Source organism: Terrapene carolina, unplaced genomic scaffold (assembly GCF_002925995.2).
Source record: "Terrapene carolina triunguis isolate 2854851 unplaced genomic scaffold, T_m_triunguis-2.0 Scaffold189, whole genome shotgun sequence".
Classification (NCBI taxonomy): domain Eukaryota; kingdom Metazoa; phylum Chordata; order Testudines; family Emydidae; genus Terrapene; species Terrapene triunguis.
In genome coordinates this window covers 15,309,303-15,325,904 of record NW_020664540.1, presented here as the reverse complement: position 1 = coordinate 15,325,904, position 16,602 = coordinate 15,309,303, and the positions used below count along the sequence as shown (strand labels likewise).

The 16,602-nt window shown below is 50.3% G+C and overlaps 1 protein-coding gene across 3 annotated transcripts in view; it reads left to right on the top strand.

Moving 5' to 3' along the window:
• Positions 1-382: 382 nt before the first annotated feature.
• Positions 383-16,602, top strand: part of ATL1 (atlastin GTPase 1) — a 50,355-nt gene continuing 34,135 nt past the window's right edge. For all 3 annotated transcript variants that reach the window (XM_026654283.2, XM_026654282.2, XM_026654280.2), the window contains exon 1: positions 383-458. In XM_026654283.2, coding sequence (XP_026510068.1) covers positions 425-458 — 34 coding nt within the window. In that variant the 5' untranslated portion in view covers positions 383-424. The remainder of the gene's footprint in view (positions 459-16,602) is intronic.

Below are 16,602 nucleotides of genomic sequence, written 5' to 3'. Positions count from 1 at the left end.
TGTTGCAGTGTGTGTGCAGTGGATGTGCTCGGGGTGTGCAGTGGGTGTGTATGGGGTGTTGCAGTGTGTGTGCAGTGCATGTGCTGGGGTGTGCAGTGAGGGTGCAGGGGGTGTGCAGGGGGTGTGTCTGGGGGTGCAGTAGGTATGCAGTGAGGGCTGTACGGGGTGTGCCTGGGGGTGCAGTGAGGGTGCAGGGGTTGTTGCAGTGTGTGTGCAGTGGATGTGCTCGGGGGTGTGCAGTGGGTGTGCAGTGCATGTGCTGGGGTGTGCAGTGAGGGTGCAGGGGGTGTGCCCGGGGTGTGCGCGCTGCGCGGAGCCGGCGCTCAGTCCCCGCGCTCCCGCCCGGCGCCGCCTCCTGCCGCTCGCTCAGACGCGGCGCCGCAGCCCGCCCGCCCGGAGCCTCCCGAGGGCAGCAGCCGGAGCCATGGCCAGGAGCCGCGCGGAGAGGAACAGCTGGGGTAGGCGGCGGGCGGGGGGGGGGTGCAGGGGGGCGGCTCAGCCCGAGCGGCCCCGATCCCCGGCCGGGCCCGCCCCGCCCCGCCAGCATTTGGACAGCACCCGGGGCTGGCGCGGCTGGCGCGGCCGGGCGCAGGCTCCATCCGCCCCCGGGGGTCGCCCTGGCCGGGGAAGCGCGGGGAGCCGGGGCCGGCTGCGGGGGAGGCGCGGCGGGCAGGGCTCGGCTTTGTTCCCCGGCGCTCAGGCCGGGCTGCGGCGAGGGGGCTGCGTGCGCAGTGAAGGCACAAGGGGGCTTGGCTGGGGGGGGGGGTCCCCTTACACTCCTGCCCCCTCCCGCTCTGCTGTGGCCCCCGCCTGCTCCGAGAGCTGCTACCGGCGGGTGGGTGGCCGGGTGACAGAGCCACCCACCTGGCCCTTCTTTCCCCCCGGGCTCCTGCCTGGCGGAGAAGGGGGCTGGGGGCAGGTGGTTTGAGAGGGGCAGCCCGAGCCCTGGGCAGCGAGGAGGCTGCAGCTGTCACCTAGCTCTGGCCTTCTGTGCTCTGGGGCAGGTCACTGGGGGCTGCATCCCTCTTGCTGGCCCTGCTCACATCCCCCCACCAGCTCTGGTTGGCGGGTGTCCCTGGTGCACTGGCCTTCGCACAGGGGGGCATTTCTGACCCTCCCGCCTGATTTGCAGAAATGCTGAGCAGGCACCCGCCCCTCCAGCTGAAGTCAATGGGCGCTGCTGGTGCCCAGCCCCTCCCGAAATCAGGCCTTTCGTCTTCCTGCCACGCCTCACCGGCCTCTGCAATGGGGATCTCCCTAACTCAGCTGCCTGCAAAGGAAACTGCAGATTGAGGTATCCTTCAGGTGCGGGGCTGGTGCAAAGTGCTAGGTGCAAGGAGGCCGCTATGGGGTTTTCCCTCTCTAGGGTCCAGCTCCTCCGGTCCTGTGCCAGGGGGCTGGGGTGGAGGAATCCCTGTGATCTGGGGAAGCCCCACCCCGCTGCAGAATAGGTTCCAGGGCCTACAGTTTTGGGGGAATCTCCCTGGGGTCAGAGGCTGTTTCTTTTACTCCCTCCCAGCCTCCATCCCTTCCCGGGGGGTGCCCAGGGGGTTGTAGGATAGTGCTGTAGAGGGGGCTGACTCTCCCTTCTGCGGGGTATGGAGATCTGTGTGCAGAGGGGAGTGTCCGTATGTGGAGCGTGAAGGTTGGTGAGGGGCACCTTTCGGATCTAGGTCACCTATTTCGATCTGGTGGCCAGTGGCTGGAAGCTGTTCCCAACTGACAGGTGTTCAGTGGCCTCTGTGAAAAGACTCCGGTGATCTCAGTACAGTTCCGGGTGGCCGGGTCACAGAGCCACCCACCTGGACCTAGCTAGCCCCTTGGATGGCATGGCACTCTCAGCCGAGAGGCAAATAATTAGACGTGAATACTGAGCTCCCTGATCTCTTGGCGTGGTCCCTGTAGCCCAGAGACAAGGCCCTGTGAGGGGTCAGGGTCAGGAGCCTGGCCCTGATGGTCCAGCTGTTCTGGGGATGGATAGGAGCACCCTAGCCAGGCTGGCAGTCCTGCACCTTTCAATAGGCACTAATGCCACACACCATTTTAATGCACTGTCATCCCTCTTTACAGAGGGGCACATGCTGAGGAATCGCTTCTCCTCTCTGGCCAGTTTTACAGAAGGGCTGGTTCTCTGGGCTCTCCTCTTCCCGGTCTGCCTTAACCAACAGGGCTTGTTCTCAGCATGGGACACCAGTTATCAGGCCAGTCTAGAGAGAATCTGTGAGCTTCATTTAACCCTCCCGAGACTCACCCTTGGTCCAGCCTTCTCCATGGTAGTCTCCCCTCCTCTCTTTTTAGGCAGGGGGTCACCGGATCATGCTCAGGGAACCCTTTCCAGCTGCTTCTGGGTTGTGATAAGACCCAGCACTTTCCCTCAATCCCTCTGCTGCCTGGGAACGTCACCTCATCTCCCCCTGCCTTCTTCACATCCTGTAGGACAAGAATCCCTATCTTCCATCTTGTCCTACAGGCTGTGAAGAAGGCAGGGGGCGTGTGCCCTGTGCTTTCTCATGGCATTTGAGAGATTCTTCCTGTGCGGATTTTTACAGCTCTAGGGCACTTAGCAAGGGAGAGTTTTCACCCTGCTGGGGCATGCAGCTGTCTCTGTGGTATCAGAAAATCTGGAGATTGATCATTAGGGTTGGATTGGCACTTTCCAGTCTAGCTGCCCTGCCACGGGAACGGGGCCGGGACTGAACTGTGATCAGGGAGGGAAATCATTTAGTGACTGCTGCTGACTGGGTCCAAGGGGGGCAGAATACCCTTTGCTGAGAGCAGCTTCCTTCCCCTCTGTCTCCCCCAGTGCTGGTTCAGCTGATGGCGGAGTGCATTGGTGGGGCGGAGTCAAGCCCCCCTGTGCTGGAGGAGGAATAGCTGGCAGCTGCTGCTTTCCCCCTCAAGCAAGGGTTGGCCATTCACGACCCTGCACAGGAGAGTAAAGGAGACGCCTCCTCACACCCCGTTCCTTCCTTGTGTAGCTGGGCTCATGACTGAGCCCTGTTTGTTCACCTCCAGAGCGATGTCTTGAGGATTTTCACGGAGAGTTCCCTTGCCATTGTTTAATGCTGCTGGAGAACAGAACTTCTCACCTACCTGAAAGCTACTCAGTGCTAGTGGCGTCTGATCTTTGGCAAGTTCCTGTGAGGCACAGCTGGGTGAGAAGTGCTGTATTGGTTAGAGACACAAATTATAATATTTCCCATTCCAGTGAACTAGAAGCTCGGGAATTATTTGCTGAAGAAACTGGTTTCCATTTGAGTAATGTATACAAATGGAGGATTTAGTCATCTGGTTTGCAGACAGCTTGGGGACAAAAACGGGCAAAGTCCATCAAATCAATCATTGGTTTAACTCTAGTTTCAGGGTAGGTATCGGGACCCTCACTCTACCAATGTTCCCGCTAATATTTTACATCCATGTGCGGAATGAATTTTGTTATGTGCACCAATATGGAGGTGATGTGTGGCAAGGGTGGGGCCGAGGGGTTCGGAGTGTGGGAGGGGCTCAGGGCTGGGGCAGAGGGTTGGGGTGCCGGGGAGTGAGGGCTCTGGCTGGGGGTGGGGGGTTTTGATTGCACAAAAAGATACGTTATTTCCATATGTTCTTTTCGCTGATGGCAATGGAGTGAAAAGAACATTCAACGGAATGAACAGAATTAAATACAGTTAAATAATATATCAGATTCTTAAGAAAAGCCTCACTCCAGAAAATCCATTAAATACGTGCTGAACTGTGAGCACGTTCATAAGTTCCATTGAAGTAAATGTGACTTAGGCTCATGCTCAAGCATTTTGCAGAATCAAGGCCTTAGCTGGGGTCTCAGAAGTTGGAAAGTACCCAGGACCATTTATGAATCTAAAGGGATCTTTGTTGTAGAAATGGGATCAGTCTACGGTGACCAGACAGCAAGTGTGAAAAATCGGGACAGAAGGTGGGGGGTAATAAGCCTATATAAGAAAAAGCCCCAAGTATCGGGACTGTCCCTATAAAATTGGGACATCTGGTCACCCTAGATCAGTCATCTTTTGCTGCATTACAGTGACAGATCAAAATCACAGCCTAAGAGACCCACAGAGGTTGGTATATTCCTAGACTATGATTTCGCGCACACTCAGCCTTGCATGCGGATATTGCCGGCATAACGTAGAGTGTTAAATGCTGGTGCTTTTTATTAGAAGAAGGTCCCTGAAATAAAAATGTACATTTAAGCAATAAAAACTGCGACCTGTCCCCCGCCCTCGTGATGTTCTTTGACTGTGTGAGCGGCTGCAATATTGTGTAGTCATATCACTCTTTGTAATGGCTCCTCCAGTGCCAAGGCAGAAGACTGGGGCTCTGCTGAAAGCTTCTGGCTGTGTTTAAAATGTGCTTAGATGTACTAAAAAAAAGAACATGATTTTTAAATAGCATAAACTTTGTTCTAGTTAGCTCCTCTTTGTCATGACTGATAATTCCCCAGCTAACTGCTTGGTATAAACCTTCCCTTCTTGTCTCTTGGTAAAAATCTGTTCATTTAAGAGATTAAAGAACAATTTTAGGAAAACAATTCTGCGGAACCCAAAAGAATTGCCTCTCGTTTGCTATCAAAGCTGGCTTCCTGTAACATACATGTACCCCTGACCACACATCTCAACATAATGCTTTCACTAAGGGTGAAATTTACCCTGGGCAGAGGGCCAAGACAAAGCTTATGGGTCGCTTGATCATATAGTGTTAAGTGGTGGATAGACCTCAAAATTGCTGTCTGCTATAGGGTGAATTTCACCCTTAAGAAAGTGCTGTATATATAAATAGCTTACAGATTTTTTCTTTAAGTAACAGAATACAGTCCCTGGTTGTGCCTAAATAAGGACTGCTAGTCTGAGCCCTGATTGGTTCTGTAAAACTCAGCAAGCTTGATTTGAGTGTTACAGAGGTTACACATCCTTCTTTTGAAATCTTTTGTAGTTTTCATTTGCATATGTTCAGCAATGCTGCCTGCCACTAGGGTAAAGTCATTAGAAATCTCTGCCGGTAGAGGCTTATAATGCACTCATTAAATAAATAAATTTAAAAAAAAAAAACACAGATCGGAACATATATAAAGGATTCAGTTCTGCCTGCTTTATATTGTGGTCCACTGGAATAAGAAAGGCCCATATTGAAATAATTCAGTGTTTATAACTATGAAAGGGACAAGCAGGTTCAGGCATCATGGCCAAGATTTTCAAAATGGACATGGACTTGTGATTTTGAGAGCCCTTCACAGGGTCTGTAAAAAGCGACAAAGAGTCCTATGGCACCTTATAGACTAACAGACATATTGGAGCATAAGCTTTCGTGGGTGAATACCCACTTCGTCAGACGCGTGCTCCAATACGTCTGTTAGTCTGTAAGGTGCCACAGGATTCTTTGTCGCTTTTTACAGATCCAGACTAACACGGCTACCCCTCTGATACTTAACAGGGTTTGATTTTCAGAAAGTGTTGAGCACACCCACCCACTGAAAATTAATCCCCTTCAAGGTGTCTCAAATGCTGACCCAAGCTTTCAAAAATCACCTTTAAAACGTTTTATGATCTTTTAAGCCAAAGTAATAAATATTGAGTTATTTTTCTTCACCTTCTGGCTTCTGACCCTTTAGGGGAGCATTCAGGTCACATGTTCAAGCATTTCCCTGCAACAATGATGGATAGAAACCTACTCCCCCTCCCCCCCCTGCACAAAGAAAGCTGAGATTCACAGGCAATCTCTCGATTCCAGCAGCAACAGCTTTAAGAAAAACACCAAATATTGCAAGTGGGTGCTTGGTGGGCCAGGCAGTCTAGCAGCTAGCGCACCTGACCTCCAGCCCCTTGTCTCTCTGTCAGAGCGGTAGAGATGCCTGGTTCCCAGCCTTAGGCCAGGACTGTTTTGGCTTCCACCCACATCAGGGCCTTTGCCATTAAAGGGGACATGGTAGGGGAACCCCCAGATCCTCTATCTCCACTGGGTCCCATCCAAGGACCTGTGGGAAGCAACACCAGCAGGGCCCTCCCTTCAGAGAGTCTAAGTACACAGCCCTGGGCTATTCCTTACCTATGTGCTCCTTCAGTTTGGGGTGTGGCCCCTATAACCCAGGCAGTCAATGCTGTAACAAAAAAGTCCAAGTGAGCAGGGCCCCGTCGCAGGACCTTCTCCACCCGAAAGGGGAAGTGGTGTGTGCGTGTGGAGAAGGCTCTGCCTGGGGGCCTTACCTGCTCTGTGGTCCACTCTCAGGCTCCACCTTCTGCCAGGCTTTCCAGGGAAGGTCTGTCTCGCCTGTAGCCTGGGCTTCTGAGCTCCTTTGAACCAGCTCCTCCAACTGGAGCATGCTGGGCAAGCCCGGAGAGGCAGGGCTACTTGGGCCCAGTATTGCCTTTCAACTTCTTCAGACCCAGAGTGGGGTTTGTATACCCCACCACAACGAGAGACACAGTAAAACTGCAAGAGTTGGCAACACCTCTAACGTCGGGCACTCAGAGTTAGCAGGCACTCTTGACAATGTTGGTTCTTGCGCCTTGTTGTTGTTATTACTGTGCAGCTCCAGCGGTGCGTGTTGGGGCAGGAACATTTGGCCAAGAATTCAACCAGAATTTGATGACATTAAAAATAACCAAGGGCTAGATCAGAACCTCTGCTTCTATTGGAAGGGTCCTAGGTCCATTGGATTGGCCCAGTGGTGGGGGTGGGGAGCTGGAATTCATGGCATCATCCCCTGACCCATAGAAGCTCCTCCCCTTGCTCTCTGCATGATTTGGGGGAGGGGGTGGGAGTGGCACATGGAAGCAGCTACATTCTACTGTGTCATCCTCTGCTGAGCCCACAGGTATCAGTGGCAGCATTAATAGTCCTGGGCCCTTCCACAGCTGTGGGGTGAGTCAGCCAGTGGTAGCGTGGCAGACTGCTGGGAAGCAGCAGGACAGAGGCGCTGAAGGTCCATTGATTCACCTTCAAGAGCCACTTGGATCTGGAGAGATTGGGGCAGCTGGTGAAAATTATTCCAGCTCCAGCTCTAGCTGTGGCAGCTGTCTGAGGATCTGGTCTCTTGTGGTGCAGGGTGCTGCCCCGCGCCCCCCGCTCCGTGGGGCTGGCCGAGCCTCGAAAACGGCTGTGGGAATTCCAGCAGAGCTTCTTGCTCGCTTTGTGGGCGTCTCCCCTATGAGGGAGGAGTTAGCCCCGTGCTATTTCCTTTTGGAAATCCTTGCTGCACATACTCCTTTTAAAAAAGACATGGCAGTTCTTAGCCTAGTATAGCATGCTTGAGAAATGTATGCATTTCATAGAGGCTTTGGTGTAACAGTCATAAAGTAGCTAATCACAAATTTCCCCAACAGAGTAATGACTCCAGAGAGTACATTAAGATCCGTCAAACCAGTAAAATATATTTTCAAACAAAACAACCATTACAAATACATATCAGAGGGGTAGCCGTGTTAGTCTGGATCTGTAGAAAGCAACATGTGTCTGAGTATTCACCCACGAAAGCTTATGCTCCAATACATCTGTTAGGTGCAACAAGACTCTTTGTTGTTTTTTACAAGTACATATTTACTTAAAATGGCATACTGGCCTTTCGTGCCATCTCATGGGATTTCCTGGCACATTTACCAAGAGATCTGGTTTATCTTCAGCAGGTGGGAAGGTATTGTAACAACAAAAAGGTAAACAAATCAATTAAAACCAGAGGACTATGGAGGTTTAGACTCATAGACTCATAGACTCATAGACTTTAAGGTCAGAAGGGACCAATATGGTCATCTAGTCTGACCCCCCGCATGATGCAGGCCACAAAAGCTGACCCCCCCACTTTCCCTTAGCTCTGCTGTTGAAGTCTCCAGATTGTGATCTAAAGACTTCAAGTCGCAGAGAGAGGGAGAAGACCTAGGGCCTGCCAGGGAATTACTGGGCAGGAGACAACCTTTGTAGAGCTGTGATTGTTGGATGTGGATTTCAATGGTAGGTAGAGGGTCCAGGGCTTCCCACAGTGACCTGAGCTTCCTGGGCAGCACTGACCCGGCTTCAGTTTCCAACCTGGCCATGAGGCAGGGCCCCAGGGGAAAAAGTAGGAGCAGGGTGTGGGGCCACAGTTCCGGCGCTCCTGGTGCCCCCAAAATTGGCTGAGGCCCCTGGGCATGGGCCCACATTAATCCACCACTGAAGCTGAGACATGGATTCCAATTAATATCCCCAGCATTTGCACCTCAACAAGACACTACCCACTACCATGCTTAGCTTAGGTGCCCCTCCTGTATTAGCTCTCTGTTTCAGTGGGGTTCCTTTGATAGCAGTGGGTGCTAATAAAGTCCTCTCTTTCTGCCTTGTAGTGGAAACCACTGGCATTGTCTCTTATTTTGAAACAAGATACGGGAGTGGCCACAGCCCTTTCAGAGCCAAGGCCAATGCTGATTTCTGAAATTGGTTTTGAGAGATTGCTGAAAAGTAGCCTAGCTCGTGCCCGTTAACAAGTGGCAGAGCCCTCTCACTGCCTCCTAGGAGGGAGATCTGCTTTCCTGCACTTTCTGGCGACAAGACTTTAAAGACATCACCATTGGCACCATACACATCTCTAAAATGAGAAGGGCAATGTGTACCTAGTCATGGGTATTGCTTGAGTAGAATGTATCCTACAACTTGCTACTGTGGTTTCAAATACTATCAGGGTTCTGTTGTGTCACAGAATGTGCGTTCCCAGTGTTTGAGCGACACAGGCTGAACAATGGCAGTTAATATCGACAGAGACTAGATTGTGTAGGATCACAGATGTTAAACCATCGCACATCTGTTTTTGGCATCTAAGCAGTGTATAGTGAAACAGGCAAATATGGTGGCCACGCATGGTTGAGCGAGGCTCAGGGACGGGATTCGTGCACCAGCACGCTGAATGCCAAGTGACTATGTAACCACACCTTTTGGAACTCAGGTAGGACAGGCAATCCTGTTGTCAATCTTCTTCCTCTTTTTTTCACTGATCCAAATTTTTTGCCATTCTTCCTTTACATTTTTCTGTACTAGGCTTTGGGGTTCTTGTTCACTCAAGGGTATTTCTGTGTCAATCCTTCCATTTCTCATAGGGCTTTTAGTTGCTTTGTCTGCCAGTTTGTTCCCTGTTATCCTGATATGTGCTGGGATCCAGGCTCATGCTACTTGTATCCCCATCTGTACTAACTCTGTTATTCGAAATGTAATTTCATTGATTCAATCACTTTTACATACAGAGACACTCTTTTTTTATTGCCATAAGTTCTGATAGCGAGCCTGAAAAAATGGCCACCATGGCTGGTGATCCAGCCTAGATCCAGTTTAATTATTGCTACTAGTTCTGCTGTCGTGACAGCTACAGAACCAGATATTCTTTTAGATGTGCTAATTCCTAATTTTGGTAGACAATATGCTGTCCCTACTCTTCCTATTTTTTTTCTTTTTTGGACCCGTCTGTATATATTTGACAAAGATGACTTCACTGTTCATCTATATGCTGGTACACTTCATTTTTTATAGCTGTTGTCTCCTTTTTACACGTCAGTTTGTAAAATAAATCCAAATCCACACTCAGACAAGTGGCTTCCCATCCATTACTAATTTTCCCATGACTCGAAGTTTTGACTTTGTTTAGCTTTTCCTGATCTTTCAACAGCTGCATGCACATTTTAAGTCGAACGGCATGCAGAGTTCTAGAATTGTGTGCTATAGGTTGCTGTGGGCTGGCGTGCTGTTACGACAGCGCCCCCTTTGGTCAGGTGGAGTGTTGCACAGGGTTCGCTCTATCTGGCGGGGCGGCCAATCAGTTCCTCTTGCCTGAGTCTCTATGGTAGCCCCGTTCTGGGCTATGAAGGGTGTTAGCATCAGCCCTGCTGAGGGTGTGTGTGTTCTCTCCTTATATTTGGGGGGGTCAGCTGGCCCTGGTGGGTGGGAGGCACTGGCGGGGGTGGGGGAGGCGCTGATAGCGCGGCTGCCAGTGGGTGCTCAGCACCCACCATTTTTTCCCTGTGGGTGCTCCAGCACCCAAGGAGTCAGTGCCTATGTTCCCTTTTGTAAAGGTCAATTCTTTTTATTTTAGTAATGGAGAACTTGAAACCCTCGGCACTTCCCCAGTCTGAAGTCACTCATAATGCTTTCTCAATTCTCTTTTCTGCCACCTCAGTATTCCTGTTCCTAATCCACAGACCACAATCACCTGCCAACAGAGTGGCACTTACCCAGCACTTATTTGTTTTGGAAGATCATTTATCATAATGTTAAAGAAGGTTGGGCTGATAACACTTCCCTGAAGTGTGCCATTTTTAATACTATATATATTTGGCATAACTTTCCCATCTTGTATGGTCCTTGTACTCCAAAATTCTCTAATCCATCCATACATTCTTCCCCTTATCCATATTGTATCTACTTTGTGCAATAAGCTTTCCCTCCATGGCATGTCATATGCTTTTTCAATATCTAGAAAGACAGCTATCACAAAATCTTTGTGTCTCATTCTTCTTTGTATTTCAGTTTCCAATTTAACAATACAGCCGATGGTGCATCTTCCTCTCCTGAAATCACTCTGCACCTAGAATGCCATTGTTTTCAAACAGGCAACCAATCATTCACTCACCATTCTTGCCATGATTTTACCCAGACAGGACGTAAGAGCAATCGGTCTGTAGGCCTCCATTTTTGTGGGCAATCCCCCACTTTCTACAGCCACCGGCTGCCCTTTATAGGGAATTTCCTGATCCCACTAAGGTGGGGCTCATCTTTAATCAGGGTTGGCCTCATCCCATGCTTTCCAGCCCAGGGGGCAAGCCACCCTGTCAGACCCACCCTCAGGGGTTTAAACAAAACTCTGAAGGCCTCCTTCAACCAGGATGTGGAATGAAAACCAAGCAGGAACGCTTTGTGCAACCAAAGCTTGAGACTGTCAGAAAGAGAGGTTTACCAGCCAGTCCTTTGCGACTTTCACGCCCACCTCACCGCATCCCCCTCCCTGAGGGAACTGAGCACCTGAGCTGTCCAGATCACACACCCCTGACAACCCCTGAACTTAAGGGATGCTGCTGTGGTCCTTCAACTACTCAACACTTGGAGCAGGATCAATACACTCCATTATGCTAGAAAATCCCTTTTTCTCCCTCCTCCCCCCACATTATGCTTCATTTTCACCATTTTGCTTAAACTTCCAACCAGGAAGGAACAGGACATGAGATTTCTGCTACCACTCCGCTCTGCCATACACTCAGAACGAAGCCCTTGAGGACTCACATTACAGTAGCTGACTGGTTGGCTTGTTTTGTGTTAGTTCAGCATGAGCAGAGTGAGTAGAACACCGGCAGCAGCAGCAGGGCTGAGTAAAACACGTGCGGTTAAAATGGGGATATGCCAAGTTTGAGTAAGCTCCCTTGGTTAATGTCGTTTGTAAAGGCCAGACTCCCTGTCCTACGTCTTCACTACGGGGGGGGGTGTCGATTTAAGATACGCAAATTCAGCTACGCGAATAGCGTAGCTGAATTCGACGTATTGCAGCCGACTTACCCCGCTGTGAGGACGGCGGCAAAATCGACCTCCGCGGCTTCCCGTCGACGGCTCTTACTCCCACCTTCGCTGGTGGAGTAAGAGCGTCGATTCGGGGATCAATTGTCGCGTCCTGACGGGAGGCGATAAATCGATCCCCGAGAGGTCGATTTCTACCCGCCGATTCAGGCGGGTAGTGTAGACCTAGCCCTAGAGCCTGAAGTCCTCTCCAGAAGGCTCTTGGAGGGATCACACCTAGGGGGAAGAGTTTAATTTTGCTCCCCGTGCCCATTCAGTTTTAGGCCTGTCTGGTGAGGCCATTCTTAGTGACACGGTGGTGGTTTCGCAATGTAGACAGTCTGGATAAAGACAGTTTCAAAGAGGACTCCGAACCGTCATCGCTACTGAACTGGGCAGGATTCAAACTAGTCCTGGGAAAGACCCGGCCTGATGAGCAACATGATGCAGTAGTTTCATGTTTGAGTTCAGAGGGATAAAGACAGACTGATGAAGTGGTTCACTAAAGGTTTCCCCCTCCACTTTTGCTTATTTGCATGGTTCAATCCATGGGCCGACCTCAAATTTTGCTAATTAGGTTCCAAAGGCAAAAGGCCCAGTCCTGCAAACTCTTACTTCTGTGAGGAAGGGCGTAGTCATGCAGGCAAGCACGCATGTGAGTAGCGCTTGCAGAGCAGACGTGCACAAATTGGTTTTCTAAGAGCCTGACCTTGGAACCTTTACTCACAGGACCGATCTCTACTGAGACTGTTCCTGTCAGTACGGGCTGCAGGGCGAGGCTCTTTCCAAAGAAACAAACAATGCTGAATTGATTATGTTTGACTGCTTTCCAAAGACCCATTTCTATAAGATGATCTCTCATAGCTGCATGCATATGCCAAGCTTTTGCCACAGCGATACACAATTTATCTAGTTTTCTCGGCTGCAGACACCGCATTTGCAGCTGTGTATCAGCATTTCGGAGGAATATGGAGCATGTTGCATTTTAGTTTATTTTAGTTTGTAGACGTTCCTATCACAACTGAAAATGGATCTTATTTTTTCCCTTAGATTTACAATAATTCTATGGGCTGATTAGGTGAACCAGATATCTTGCTTGCAGGCTGCATCTCTCAGCTGACATCATAAATATGACTCTGCTTAAGTCTCATCTCCTTCATCTTCCCATATTAAGTGACCCTCTGAGAAATCAGGCCTGACTAGCACCTTGCTTTGGAGGAGCTTGTGTTAGTCACATCAACGGTAATTAGACTATTAACAAGAAAGGGGAAGTAAGTCCTGGCAGTTGACTAATGAACAGCTTGACAAGTGATGCAGTTGCCAGGGCCGGCTCTGGCTTTTTTGCTGCCCCAGGTAAAAAAGCCTCCAGCTACCGGGGGGAGGGCGCCGGGGGGGGGGAGGGCGGCCGGAGCCCCGGGGGGAGGGCGGTGAGCCCCGGCGGGGGCTTCGCTCTCCCCCCGGCGGCCGGGGGGAGGGCGCCGGAGGGGAGGGCGGCCGGAGCCCTGGGAGGAGGGCGGCGAGCCCCGGCGGGGGCTCGGCTCTCCCCCCCGCGGCCAGAGCGCCGCGCCGCCCCCCTCCAGGTGCCACCCCAAGCACCAGCTTGGTTGCCTGGTGCCTGGAGCCGGCCCTGGCAGTTGCAAGGGTGGCCAGCGAGAGGCTGACCCATAGCACAGAGAGAAGAGTTTAGCTTGGACAAAAAGAACAGGAGTACTTGTGGCACCTTAGAGACTAACAAATTTATTAGAGCATAAGCTTTCGTGGGCTACAACCCACTTCTTAGCTTGGACAGCAGCAAAAACAAAAGTGCCTTTCAGGAAACTCGGCTCTCTTTCCTTTCTGTTTCTGTTTCTGTTACTGCCAGAAATGAGTTTTGTGTTGGTTGATCTATGAGTTCTTGGAAACTGGTCTATGCCAGTTAAAAATTGTGTGATTTCTAGCCACACAAAACCAGCCTACAAAATAACATTTGACTCACCGATCCAGTAAATAACCAGTATCCTTCAGCGAACAGGTGAAGGGAGTTCTCTAGGGTTCTCAATAAACAAGGAAGTACTTACAGTTTTATCTTTTAGGTGATAGGAACAGTGTGTTACAGCTGAAATTTGCACAGAGAAGCACCTGATATAATGTCCTTTCTGTACTCATATCTACAGAACAATGGAAAATCAACCCAGGCAGCTCTTCACACCTTAGTAGAAACTGTACATTGTCCCTGCTATTCAGAAGATATGCAAAGGAAAGCTCTGCACACTTCCCTAGGTGTTTCCATGCTGTTTGGGCTGGCACTGCTGAAGTATCCACATGGGCTGGAGGATCACTCTGACACCTGGTGCTAGAGAGAAGGGAGAAGGAGAAGGCGGCAAGTGACCGCTTGATCTTCCCCGTTCACAGCTCCTGGATCAGGGGACCCTAGAGGAAATCCCTGTTTAGAATGCTTCATCTGGACTCTGCTGGTTTCTACTGGAAACCAAGAACCATAGCCCAGTTATACACTGTTTCTTTGTTCCAGGACCTAGCTGCCGTATGAAACCCATAGCAACAAGCCGCAATTTTCAGTGGGAATTTCCACAAAGGAAGGAAGCTATTTACCACCCTCTTTCTAGCAGTTGGACTCAAGGGAGGAGGAGATACTTTGGGCCCAATCCCTATTCCAGCGGTAGGATTGGACAGGGGGAAATTTGTAACCCAGTACCCCCAGGACTAGAAGGGGAGGCAGCTCATTCCTTGTCAGCTTGGGGTCCCACAATTCGTAACTCTGGGCCAGTTACTGACAAGGTCAGTCAGTTGTCTGAGCTGCAGCTTCTGTGGCAAGGCACCTCCTCCGTCGCTGGGCTTAGCATTTCCCCCTCTGGTGTGACAGGGCCTGGAGTAAATTAGCCCCACTCCGGAGAGTGTTTGGCTAGGTCTACATTGAGGGGGGCTGGGGGTGTCAACCTAAGATACGCAACTTCACGTAGCTGAAATTGGAGTATCTTAGGTCGATTGACCTGGCTGTGAGGACGGCGGCGAGTCGACCGCTGCCGCTCCCCCGTCGACTCCGCTTCCGCCTCTCGCTGCGGTGGAGTTCCGTAGTTGACGGCAGAGTGATCGGGGATCAATTTTATCGCGTCTACACTAGATGCGATAAATCGATCCCCGATAGATCGATCACTACCCACCGATCTGGCGGGTAGTGTAGACATACCCTTTGTCTCCCTCTCTGGGTTTATTTATCAATGTTATCAAGGTAGGCCTGCGGCAGGCCCAAGGAGCACTCCACCGCCAAACAAAAGAAACAAATCCACAAACACAAAACAAAGAGGGTACCTTGGACTCATTGATTTTTAGGCCAGAAGGGACCATCATGATCATCTAGTCTGACCTCCTGCACGTTGCAGGCCACAGAACCTCACCCACTCCTAAAATAGACCCCTAACCTCTGGCTGAGTTACTGAAGTCCCCAAATCATGGTTTAGACCATCCCTGACAGGTGTTTGTCTAACCTGCTCTTAAAAACCTCCAATGACGGGATTCCACAACCTCCCTAGGCAATTTATTCCAGTGCTTAGCCACCTTGACAGTTAGGAAGCTTTTCCTAATGTTTTATCTGAATCTCCCTTGCTGCAATTTAAGCCCATTACTCCTTGTCTTGTCCTGAGTGGTTAAGGAGAACAATTTATCACCTTCGTCTTTATAACAACCTTTTACGTACTTGATGACTGTTATCATGTCCCTCCTCAGTCTTCTCTTCTCTAGACTAAACAAACCCAATTTTTTCAATCTTCCCTCAGAGGTCATGTTTTCTAGATCTTTAATCATTTTTGTTGCTCTTCTCTGGACTTTCTCCAGTTTGTCCACATCTTTCCCAAAGCGTTGTGCCCAGCACTGGACACAATACTCCAGCTGAGCCCTTATCAGCACAGAGTAGAGCGGAAGAATTACTTCTTGTGTCTTGCTAACAACACTCCTGCTAATACATCCCAGAATGATGGTCGCTTTTTTTGCAACAGTGTTCCATTGTTGACTCATTTTTAGTTTGTGATCCACTACAGCCCCCCGATCCTGTTCTGCAGTACTCCTTTCAAGGCAGTCATTTATTTATTTTTTATTTATATCTAAGGCACAAAAGAAGTGGGGGCTGGGGATGGAAACAAGACAGCCTTTTAGGCCTTCTTTATAAAGAAGCACAAGAAGATTTTTTTTCTGCCTTTTCCAGACCATCTTTAAGCATGTGTAGAATGTAGCTCCTTTCCTTTGAAATCAATGGGAGCTGAGCACTTTTGAAAATCAGGCCACTTTTATAGGCACCTAAGTGGGGACTAGGAGCCTAACTTTAGGCCACCATGTTTAAAATTCTTGACGCAAGGGCATTAGAACAGCCCATACAACCTTAACCACGAACTTCTCAGAGAGGTCTGGAAGGACATTTGGCTCACAGGGTCCTTCCCTGATATCCAGGAGAATTTACGTGGCCGGAGGTGAGCGGAGGACTGTGGCAATCACCCCAGTTTTCTTTCTATGAAGAGCAGCCTGTGGATGGTGAAAGAGGAGTGGCCGATAAGCTTCCATCTCGCCATGGCCGTGTTCTCTGCGGATGGCTGTCCTGATAGTGCTGTCTTCCCCATAACTGCTGGGCGTGTGCAGAGCATCCCGAGCTGAACGTTAAAAGCTTGTATTATCTTAATGCCATTGTCTTGGAGAATCATGGGGACGGTGTAGTTGGCGTGCTGCCATTTATCGAGCCTGCCCAGAAACGGTGAGTGCCCATGGCTGCTGTTGAGCGCCTTGGCTGCAGCATGACTGGCCTCATCAATTCTCCATCTCTCCAGTGGGTTGTTAACCCCAGAAGGATGGTGCAATGTTGCAAGGCTGGCTGGTGCTCAGAGCTCGGCAGTACAGATGAAATTCACCTCTATACACAAGGCCCGTGCACCACGTAAGTCCTGCTGTTTCAGAGACCGAAGTGGGAGTGTCCAGGATCTGAGAAGGGGAGACCAAAAACCACACTAACAAAAAACATGTTCCCTTTAAGAAGACCTCCAAACCGACCCCGGCTGGCACAGTTCCTATTTCTAGGCTTCCTCCTGATTGCACCCAGACTGTCCCTTAAAGGTG